Raw genomic sequence first — 12,187 nt, forward strand, 5'->3', positions numbered from 1 at the left:
GAACAAAATCACAAACTTTTAAGCTGCATAACAGTATATGTTTAAAATTCCGAATGCAATGTTAAATGGTGTGGCATATAGTTTAATCTTTCTGTAGTTCTTTATGTTAAATGGTGTGGCATATATTTTCAATCTTTTCTTAGTTTACCACATCAATATTCAGTTTTCTTAGTAAGATATCTAACAAAAATATTTTTTTTGTCATTTTATTAACTTTTCAAGTGTTAACTTCGTTTATTAAATACCACGTTCTTCGAGCTTATGCCACGTAAATTCAATTCAACAGCAAAATCACAAAATATTAAAAAACAGCATATGTTTAGAATTCTCGATAGACAGTCTCGCATGCTGGAGATATAAAAGTATTTTATTCCACACAGTGTTGCCACTGCTCACTTTCAAATCTTTGTTAATTAAAAATTTAGTTAAGTTTTACAAACTATGAAATAAATAATAAAACAAATTCGAAATTTAAAATTCGGTCTTCCAGGTGCGCATGTTCGAGTGGGGAACATTAAAATTGAAATTTCAAAGTTAGATAGCTGTAGGCAGCGTCTTTCTTTCGCAATGTGAGGAAAATACTATAGTCTATATATACTACTATAGTCCGATCATCCTGCTTTTTTATGCCTGTACTACAATACCTTTGTACTGTATTATATTTATACTGTTACATTAATGTACTGTTATTAATGCAGAAGGGCCGCATAAACTGTATGTTCATAGCAAATGGCAAAGTTCGGGTGTTTTATTCATCAACTAGAACCTGGGTCTATATGAAATAATAATTAACAAAGTCGTTGAGCTATCACACCGGTATGTCTAGTTTCAGTTACTTGGTAAGTCTTCAGTCTTTGTGATAGTCTTTTCTACACCGACACAAAGACAAAAAAAGATATTCGTCTAAAAATGCCTCTTCAATTTTTTTAGTATTTATAGTAACCAGTTGTATTCAATCCAGTAAATTAAAGAAGTTATCACGTATATATATTTGGAAATTTTGCGTCAAAGATGACCATAATTCTGTGATCAATGCTAGACAGAATTAACTTTTCCCTCACTAATCCTAATCATCTTGCTTAAAATTGTTGTAAATTCAAATTGAAAATTCAAAAACATCGGAAGCAATATCACTGGAAAATGTAGAACGAAAGTAAATAGAGTTTAAATGTCAATCATCGTCTTTTATTTCAGTTGGAGATGGAGGGGCATACTAAGGCACTACTAACGGTTACCAAGTATTGTCCCCCAACCATCGTTAACTTCTGTTAGATATAAAATCAGACACGTTTCAGGCTTAGGAGATTTTTAACAGAACATAAATAAAACAGATAACAAAAAATTAAGACAAGCCAATGATAGTTGCACATTCGCATTGGAGTGCCAATTTCTGCCAAAAATACAACGCAAAGTTGCTGTTTACTTAATTTTCTAATCAACGTAATTCAGGTTTTCTTAGAGGAGTACACCAGAAAGAAAGCAGCAGAAGATGAGTTTCAAAGTTTTCTATTAACTCCACTTCTATTGATCCTAAAGAATTTAAAATAAGAATTATTCGTTAACATTCAAAAATCGCCAAATTTGAAGGTTGGTTTGGCATGCTTTATTTTAGCATCGCAAAGTTTTTGAGGGCTATATGCCTAATCAAATTTTAAGGGATTTTACGAAATAGTACCAACATGTCGTCAAACTGAAATATGCTAGTTTCTTGGCCAAACGTGAGAGTTTTGAAAACTATATTTACAATTCTGTCTGCCTGGAAGGTACAGTGAAAACTGACTAGCCCAAAACCGAAGGTGTAGGTCTGGTTCTTCCTACATTTTTCGGCGATTACATGACATTAAACAGAAAGGAAATTTGATGTAAACAGATTTGCATGTAGACAGATATACAATAAATTTGAACATGTATCGTATAACGAAATGTGCGCAGATCAAACATTTTTAGTACTGGGATTAGAATTTGAATGATTCTTACTTCATTTTCATAAGCTACTCATTTTGGTATTTACTGTAATTTAGAAATACAACGTTTTGAAATCCGATGGATCAGTTGTAATAATGCCGCTTAATGATACGAATTAAATACAAACAAATATTCATACCACTAACGAAAATATATAATTCTTCTCTAAAACTGCTAATATTCTTTCTGTTTCTAACTCCAACGAAAGAAATTCTTCAAATCCATGAAACCTTAGCCGATGGAATGCCTGTAATGACATCGGGAAAGATTTTTGATTCAATTTCACGCATCGTAGGCTAGGGAGAAAAAAGTCCAGGAAACGATTCCGATGAGATTACGATCGGTTCTTTTTTTTTTCACTTTTTTTCGGGTGCTCAAGATAGGTGGAACCTATAATTTTCTTATCTTTTTAAATCAAATTATCAACAAATGTCGCGAAGCGAGATAAGTATGTGAATGTTCGGATAATCTCATAATTAACTATTAAAGTATAGTCATCCAACTTAAATTTATTAAAGTGGTTACAAAGTTTAATTTCTAGTTTAATAAAGTTGCTTTTCCCCCCTTTTCTTTTCTTCTGGTAGTATTATAAGCTGATTAAGTCTGTAAGGATCCTAAGTTTTACTAACGTTTATTTTATTTTAAAACTGTACTATCACTTTTTATTTTCTACTTCCGGCCAGAATTAAATGCTTTAACTTGTTTATGCAAATTGTCTTGCTAACGCCCAAGTATTTAAGTTGTGGCTTTTTGCCAATAGTGAGAGAGAGAAGGAGATTTAGGAAGCGAGCCGCTTGCCACTGCAGGCTTACGAGTTTTTCATTCGGTTGCTGTTTGCCTTTAAGGCCAGAGGCTTAGCCCTCTTGATAGTTGAAAACGTATTGTAGTTTCAGCAGCTTGGAGTACTACATACGTACTCTTTTAAATAAAGGCCAGTCTTAGTGCTAGGCATTTGTATACTAATTCAAAGTCAGCTTTTAGTTAGCGTTTTAGTTAATAGTTTTATATTTTCAAGTTCAGACCACAAGTGGTAGGTCTCTGTATCCCGAAGTTCGGGAGTATCTGTAAAGTAATAGAGAATAAAGGGCTTCGTATACCTTTCCTGCTTGTGTCGTCTATTCCACGCAATCTGGAACAGAGCTTTAGTAAGCTCACTGTTCATATTCAGGATACAGTATGTTCCCGAAGCAAGTGAAGAGACATACGTCTCCTGACAAGTCTATCTACTCAACAAACCATTTTTAGTTAATCAGGTTTACGGTGAAAATATTATCAGAAAAATAATTAAAAATCAATTATTAAACTGCGAGTTTACTGCGGTTTTTATTCTGTTTGGTTTCGTAATACATTCAAGTTTTGGTAATACATCCTTGTTAGGGTTGACTGAAAATGGAGCAGCCCTTGCAAACTATCTGCGAAGATCACGCCTAACCTTTCCCTTCTAAGGACGAATGACATTCAACTTAAACAACGGACATTCAACCTATGATTTCGCCGAGTCAGTTGCACATTTACTTTTAATTATTAATTTATGTATAATTTAAGGTTTGACAACAATAGAAGGGCGAGATTTAAGTTACAAGGAAGAATAAAATGAAGATATTTTATTAGATATTGTAATCTTAACACAATTATGTATTTTTATTGGACTGTAGGCTCCTTTTAAATAAGTAATATTGTGATAGTTACCTGCAGTTTGTCCCTGAATTCCTTTTATTTATTATGTTTTTACTGTAACCGTATACTTCGGAAATAAAGTTATTCGCATAATTTTTCCCTCTCGATTTTTCGAGCGATAAGATTAGTAATAAAAAGGAATAAAATGAGGAAATACGAATATTACTCTAGCAAATTTCTTTCTGTTCCCGCTCTTGAAAGAGTCCTAAAAAGAAAGAACGACCTTTCAGATATTTCAAACATTCAAAACCAAGTGACGAGGGTTTTCCATGGGATATCGAAAGAAGATTTTGTCCGTGATGTTAGAGACCATAGAATCGCCGTCAACGATGCATTTCAAGCAACGAATTTTAGTTAAAAAATATAAAGTTACTGATTTACTGTGTTTTATTTATGAACATATTGACTGAACAGTTTTGTCATACCTTGCATTTCAAAAACAAATTCTGAGTACTTACGTAATTTTTTTATACTACCTATTTTTAAAATAATATGGGTTTTCATAATTAACAGAGTGCAAATGTATTAAAGACAATAAAGCTGCACTATAATATTGACTATAGTACATAATATGTTCGGTAAAAGAAATGTGAGATATCTAGTATGTTTTCACTTAGTTCAAAATAACAACACATTTAACTATTTCAACATGTAGAATTTTAAAACGTATCAAACATGAACTTCAATTTATCATACATTTTAGAAATTTAAAACTTACAAATTATACCTTAAAATTGTTTTTAACATTTTAAAAATTTTATTAAAATTTTTCTCTAAATTTTACAATTATTGTCATAAACATTTACTTCAAAAGGCGTAGTTATCAACATGCTACGTCTACTTGCTTTATAAACTATATCAACTTGCTATGTCTTTCTCCTGTTATTACAGAAATACCTCTTAATTAAACACTTATTTCACTGAAGATTGCAAATAATTTTTGTTAACTAGATTTAGCTTTGGAAAACTGCGTGATTTGGGTCTATAGACACTCATATGCATAAACAAATTTTCATTGCAATTGACACATTTAAGAAAATATGTTTAATTTCGATTTTGTGGATATACTAAAATAACGATGCACAAATGATTGCAACATGCAGAATAGAATTTAATGCACTTATATCTGTGCCGCTCATAGAGAGATTTAGCCTCAAATGCACACAGAATATCTCAGGGCGCCAGAGATGTAGAAAATAAACTTAACAATCTTTGCCCCACCTGAATGCATATTTTGAAAATTTAATTGCATCATAACCAAATTCATGATATGGGAAGAACAAAGTAGGTAACGAGCTTTTGAGTTTTCTTGAAGAAAACTTGCTTTATTCCATGTTCCTCATCTTTCAGTTGTTTTCATTATCATATGGCTGTCCACGGCAATCTGCAAGAGATAATATGTAGTCAAGTGTCGTATTTACTCGTGTAGTTTTCCCTTTATGCTTCCTTGTGTGAAGTAAAGGAATTATTGTATTCGCGAAAAATTTCGAGTATCATATTTCAACAGAAATATCCATTTTGACCGTTGCCGAATCCATTTGGACGATGTTTTGGCATGGACGTAAAACGTTATAGTTTTGCATATGAGACAGCTAAAACATCTAATTGTGTCCTTTTTATTGTAATCGCTAGTACCGAATGTATATGTAGGCTGTCTGAAAAGTTTCGGACCTCAATTTGTAGACGGCAACTCAAGTCAGTCGAAATGGAGGTACTTGTTTCGACATCACTTGATAACGACGAATCAAAATTTCAGCTATTTTGAACGCGAAGGTTTTGTTTTGACAATTACTTTTGTGAGTTGATGTGGTTGTTTCTGCAAAAATGGAAAACAAAATCGAATATCGTGCTATCATTAGATGTTTATTTTTGAAAGGTTATACGCCTACTCAGATTAAAGAGGAGTTAGACACAGTGTACGGGGACTCTGCACCATCATTTACTACTGTGAAATTATGGGCAACTGAATTTAAACTTGGCCGTACCAACTTGGATGACGATGAACGTTCAGGATGGCCAAAAACTGCAACCAATGAAGAAAACTTCGCTAAAATCCACCAAATGATGTTGATGACCATCGAATCAAGGTTAGAGAGATAGCAGAAACCATTAGCATGTGCAAGAACGTGTTTGTCACATATTAAACCAAGATATGGATATTTGCAAGCTGGCTGCTCATTGAGGTGTCGCGTTTGCTCCCTTTGGACCGAAAACGTGTCCGAATGAATATTTGCATCGTTCTGTTGGCGCAATAAATCTCAATGTTTACGACTATTAATCACTACAGATGAAACCTGGATTCATCATTACAGCCCAGAAGCAAAAACACAGTCAACGCAGTGGACAGCAAAGGGAGAATCGGCTCCAAAAATGGCAAAAACTGTTCCTTGTGCTGTGAAAGTGATGGCAATAGTTTTCTGGGACAGTCATGGGACTGTTTGAATAGATTATATTGAAAAGGAAAATATTCAAAAGGAAAAACCATTACCAGAGCATACTATGCAACGCTATTTAAAAAGATGAAGGCAGAAATACGGAAAGACGGCTACATTTGCAAAAATTGAAAAAAAAAAAATTGTTTCACCAAGGCAATGCTCCATCTTACACCTCAGCGGTTGCAATGGTGAAAATCCATGAATTACGATTTGAACTACTTGAACACACGCCCTATTCGCCAGACACGGCACCAAGTGACTTTTTTTTTCCCGTAAGCTAAAAGAAGCACTTGGAGGACAACGATTTTCGTTAAATGAGGAGCCATTACAGAGAAAGATTCCACATATTATTTGAGCGAGTTAAAAGGAGGAGAGCATCGTTGGAAGAAATGTATAGACTTGCAGGGAGACTATGTCGAAAAATAAAGGTACGTTTAGAGAAAAAGGTATCTTTTTCCTTTGTTAGATCAGGAACTTTTCAAACAGCCTACCATATATATATATATATATGTCTACCCGCTTTACCCGGCTTAAAAGTCCTTACCCGGCCTTTATTTTCGCAATCGTTGGTTGTAGTCAAATCCTTCCAATTGCAGAAGTGTTTTAAATGACGAAAATATTCCCGTATTGCCAATGTAAAATTAAAGAAAATATACTTTTCGGCAAGTAACATTATCTAACTTTTAATGCTGTTCCCCGTTTCCCTATACATATGACTGGGAAAGATTTATACTCGTTATGAAAAAATAAAACCGTAAGAAGTTTGACTCTCGTACGACAAAAATTCCTCAGGATATTTAACTTCAAAATTTGTAATTTTTGATGTCATTTTCAACTTGTCTTGACAGATCGGTTGGAATAATTCGAGGAAATAAATTTAAATGAAATGCAGCAAAAAATGTGTATAATTTAATAGGCCTTACAAGGAAGTCATGTTGTGTCCGCATTTCTTTTTTTTTTTTTACTAATTTTACTGTACGAATATTGAGAGCGGTAAATTATGCGAATAATTTAATTTTCAGAGAGCGCTGTTACAGTAAAAACAGAACGAATGAAAAGGATTCCTGAATAAACTATCGGTAACTATCAGAATATTATTTATTTAAAGGAAACCTACATTGCAATGTAATGACATATTGACATTAACATTTGCAATAGCTAATAAGGTAGTTAGTTCTAAGCACTGGCCCCCCAGCCCACCTAGCAAGCGAAGACTGCCATATGGCTATGAAGGAATAGGCCAGTTCAACAACAAACGAACGTTAAATAACGGAACATAACAAAAATAAATGGTTAAATAACGGAATAGAAGAAACTTAATAAACATCTAGTGATAGGTTGCAAAGCTAATATAAATACCAGATATCATACTGTCACAAAATCTGATAAGGTATCTTCATTTCTACTTCTTGTATCTTGAATCTCGTTCTCTCTTGTTGCTGTCAACTGCTACTCTGCAACTGTCTCTCCTGTTGCTTCAAATCGTTTAGTGTTGCTGGAAATGGTTTTCTGCGCCGTCTTTTATACTTTCAAGTCATCGCTATCGTCACTGTTCAGTCTACCTTTCCACGTGCTATGATCTTCAGAACCATAAAAATGTTAGACATTCCCGTTTGTTTGAAGAAATAGACTATTATTGCTTCATTAGTCTGAGACCCTGCACAAAAAAACGTACGAGAATCACTGCTTGGACGTATTCATTTTTAAACTTTAGGGAAGCTTATTTTCTGATTATTTTGCAGAGAGAGAATACATGAATACTCAATGGAATATCTGTAACCATGTTTTATAAGAGTCAGTAAACAGCTGTACAATTTGCATAATAACAATACTCAACATTCTCTTTTGTGAGTACGCAGTCAAATAATGCTTCAGAAATCATTTGAAAACCAACGGAAACAAGTATAAATACTAAAACAGTGTTTTTTCTTTGTTTATAGCAAATGCAAATTTAAAGCAGGTACGCACTTTAAAATCGCGCACTTCACTCTCAAGTTTATGATAAAATTAGCATTTAGAATTATTTTGTTGTATATTTATACATGTTACAGTGTTCAGCTAACAGAAACGTTACAATGTTCAGCTAACAGAAACAAATTAATGTATTACTTCATTTTTACGAAATTTCTTTTAGAATATATACATTAGGAGTAATTCTTGAACTTAAGGCAACCAGTTAACAATTTTAGTTGAACCGGAGGGGGGGGGGGAGAATGGGTATATTTTTTTCGACAATTTAGGCACCAAAGAAGCTAGTACAAATTTTAATTAATAACTTACTTGTTGTTTACCAAACTATTTCTGGAGATTATATTATCAAGTTCATTTACCAAGTTTCCCCACCACCATTCTCTCTAAAGAACTTTCTTTCCGACAAATTTTACATGACTTTACTCTACGTAGACACGATAATCACAAATGTTCACTCCTTACAATGGATTTGAAACTCGGTTTTGATGATAAAGCTGTTTCCATTACCACCACACGGATAGCAATTGTCCTAACGCTTGCCTAGTATTTACCACGTATTATTTCCACAATATTAAGTAATGCATGAAAATGTATTTGAATGGTTTGATTGCTATTTTACATGTCATATAAAATATACATATAACTTACTTTTCTTGCAGGTGACGGGAGTTGTGGGACGGGCTGAAATTCTTTCTTCTTTCTTTTATCTGTTGGCATTCCTTAGTTATGCTTCAGCAGCTTTCAAACGGAACTCTACAGGTGAAGTTATTTATCCGTTTCGAGTTAAGTAACATAAATTCTTTTTTCGAAGAGTTGTAAACTATCGGATATTGTTTACTTTCTACTTAATAAACAGATTTAATACTTAACACTACAGCAGTATTTACAGTTTGAAGTTTTATTCAGTAATTGTATGCTTACGTGAAGACAATCTGAACATATATAAAAAGCAGAAAGGTTGTAAAATAAAGTGAGAGATAAAATATAGACGCAAAGGGGTAACAAACGTACTCTACACACGGAAACGGCCATCATGCTGCTGTAAGCAAAAACGGATTAGTCAGAAAAGATGATGTCCATGTATGCGTCCGTGTGCATCACACTGAACGCCCCATCATATTAAACCTCTCCATCATATTCCTATGCTATAGTGACAAAAAAAAAAGCTGAAGTATTGGTCGTTTTGCTGAGTAATGATCATCCGTGGCGTTGTGTATGTAGCACGTTGCGCAATTCGCGCGGATGCTTGTTACTGTGCAACATACCCAATCTATTGATCTGGGGTAAGTGATACGGCTGCACTATCCCTAATTGTGATACGGGGAAAATCTCTATCATCTTGGCCATTAAATAATAGTGGCCGTTGAGATCCTGCATCTCGCTGGCTGTGTGTGTCCTTGCTGAAATCGTCTGTTTGCAAATTCCGGCAAGAGTCATTTTATTTTACTGGCGTGGTATGATAATCCGCAGTCCTGGAAGGCTATGATTCACCTGCGATCGAATTCTGAAACGTGCTGGTGTGAGTCCCTTTTTAAGCAAAGCATAATACAATCTTTAGTGCGGCCTTTCCCAAAAACGAAAAGGAAAAAATAAAAATAAACGTAGTTTAGGAATGCATTTCCAGTCTGCATTTTCATATTGTTTCGCGGTCTCGTTATTCTTGCCTGTAATGTACGCAAACTGTGAAATGTTAATCATTTGCATATCTATAGCATGGCATATATTTCGCGCAAATTTCAAATTTGTTATGGGTTTCCCTTATGATAAGAAGTACACACAATTTTATTTATTAGAATCATTTGCTACTGTAGCAATTAATACAGGATATTCTTACGGTACCAATCTCAAGAATATGCTTATATTTAACAAACGAAACGGATATTCATGAAATTTTCTTAAAAAAAGAGTAAAGCATTGTGAAATGAGGCAAAAAATACCAATCTCGAATCAAGTACACACAGTGTAGAAGTACAAAGTACATCCAACGTTTATCCATAGTTAATGTGGGTATAATTTATTCGCACTAACTACACTCATGTCCATAAATTAAGGATAATTCGGAGTCACTCGGAAATCGAACTCTAAAATAAATATATGACCTGTAAAATCACTACATACATCTTCAAGAATCATATGCAAATTTCAGGAAGTAACCAGATGACACCAATGGTACGTCACAATGACGAAAGTGTAAGAGAGTGATATATAAGGAATACAGGCACAGAAGTAAAATTGTTCGCAGGCGCTTTATAAGCATTTCAGTGCAATAACCGAATAGTTATGACACAAAGGACGCATTTGGATGATTTTTTACGTGGTAGAATTATCGGCCGTCTGTAATGTGGGCGTACCCAACTGGAAGTATCAGGCGAACTTGGAATTGCCCAGAGTGTCATCTCCAGGCTTTGGCAACGATTCCAAGATGACGGTAATGTGAGTAGACGTTACAGCACAGGTCGCCCCAGAGTTACAACGCCGAATGAGGACCTGTATTTGGCAGTTACTGCCAAAAGAAACAGGTGGAGCACAGCCTCTGACCTGTCTCGTCAGCTCTCTTCAGCCACTGGTACGACAATTTCAAGGCAGACCGTGTACAGACGCTTAGGACAGATTAGTCTATATGCTCGCAGACCTGTCAGATGCGTTCCACTTACTGCAACTCACTGTCGCCTGCGGTTAGCCTGGAGTAGAGAGCATGCATTGTGGACACCGCAGCAGTGGGCTTGTGTGATGCTTTCTGACGAGTCCAGGTTTAGCTTGCAGTCTGATTCTCGTCGGACCTTTCATATGGAGAGCTCCAGGTACTCGTTACCACCAAGAAAACATCATTGAACGACACCGTTACGGTGGTACAGGAGTGCTCGTTTCGGGTGGAATTATTCTGGGTTCCAGAACTGACCTGCATGTTCAAATTGGAAGCATGACAAGCCAAATCTATCGGGACATCATTCTGGAACAACATGTAGGTTTGTTTCGGGGCGCCATGGGCGCGCAATTTGTGTTTATGGATGACAACGCCCGTCTTCACCGTGCAAACATCGTAAGCGAATGCCTTCAATCATAGGATATCACCCGTATAGACTAGCCAGCATTCTCACAAGACTTGAATTCAGTAGAGCACGTGTGGGACATGCTTGGCCGACGAGGTGCAGCCAGTCAACCTCCTCCTACATGTCTACCGGAACTTCGGAGATCATTGCTTTTTGAGTGGTGTTATATCCCCCAAGATTAGATCGATAATTTGATACTCAGCATGCCTAGGCGTTGTACGGACTGTATTGCATCGTCTGGGAGACATACAATGTATTAACAATCATACCAACCATGTAATATTGGTTTTTTGTAAATAGGTTTTTTGTAATTTGCTCCAGGGAGAAAAAATCGCTAATTTTTTTACTAATATCAAACATATAGCATCTTTTTTTGCTCTTTACCTTTTGTTTAATAAATAAGCTTTAGAAATAAGTCAAATTTGGTTTGCTTCTAACTCTTCTTTTGCCTGATTTTGCATTATCCTTAATTTATGGACATGAGTGTATTTACATTACTCATTACCGCAAGACCCAGCAAGAGACTTACAAAGTATCTTGAAAAATGTTTTGGAGTTGATGTTTTATGCATCTATGAAAAATTTAGAACAGTTGGTGCCTTACTCATTCTCGATGATTTGGAAGAAGGTTGCCTTTCGAACTTATAAAAATTTGTTTTTACGAATCCTGGATGATTATGTGTGGTCTGAATCAAATATACACTTGGTACAAAATATTTGTGCATAATATCTGAAAGGATAGTTAATGCAAAATTTCTTTAATGTAAAATTTTATGCAAAGTTTTTTTTATCTTACCTAAAGTTCTATACTCTCCATAATTCTTTTTTTTTTGTTGTTCCTTTACCCAAAGTCTATCTGTATAGAAACTGTTTCATTAAAATTTCAATTATGTGAAGCTAGATAATGCAATGTAAAGTTACTCTCTGCAACATGCCTTTATGCAGAAATTCTTTACATAAAGTTCTTTTGTGCAAGATATGAAACTCTTATCTAATCATCAATTATTTAACAATACAGAACTATTATTAGTCTGCTGACTTTGAATACATAATACAGTTTTCTATTTAGTTTGGTCCACATGTTTTCTCT

At 34.8% G+C, this 12,187-nt stretch overlaps 1 protein-coding gene across 2 annotated transcripts in view; it reads left to right on the plus strand.

Moving 5' to 3' along the window:
* LOC118198726 (protein O-mannosyl-transferase Tmtc3-like) overlaps positions 1–12,187 on the plus strand; it is a 268,461-nt gene that overhangs the window by 76,220 nt on the left and 180,054 nt on the right. For both annotated transcript variants that reach the window (XM_085821740.1, XM_085821741.1), the window contains exon 5: positions 8,708–8,807. In XM_085821740.1, the coding sequence (XP_085677866.1) occupies positions 8,708–8,807 (100 nt within the window). The remainder of the gene's footprint in view (positions 1–8,707; positions 8,808–12,187) is intronic.

The sequence above is a fragment of the Stegodyphus dumicola genome, chromosome 8 (genome assembly GCF_044657685.1).
Source record: "Stegodyphus dumicola isolate Sdum_Otavi_A_Nest chromosome 8, ASM4465768v1".
Lineage (NCBI taxonomy): Eukaryota > Metazoa > Arthropoda > Arachnida > Araneae > Eresidae > Stegodyphus > Stegodyphus dumicola.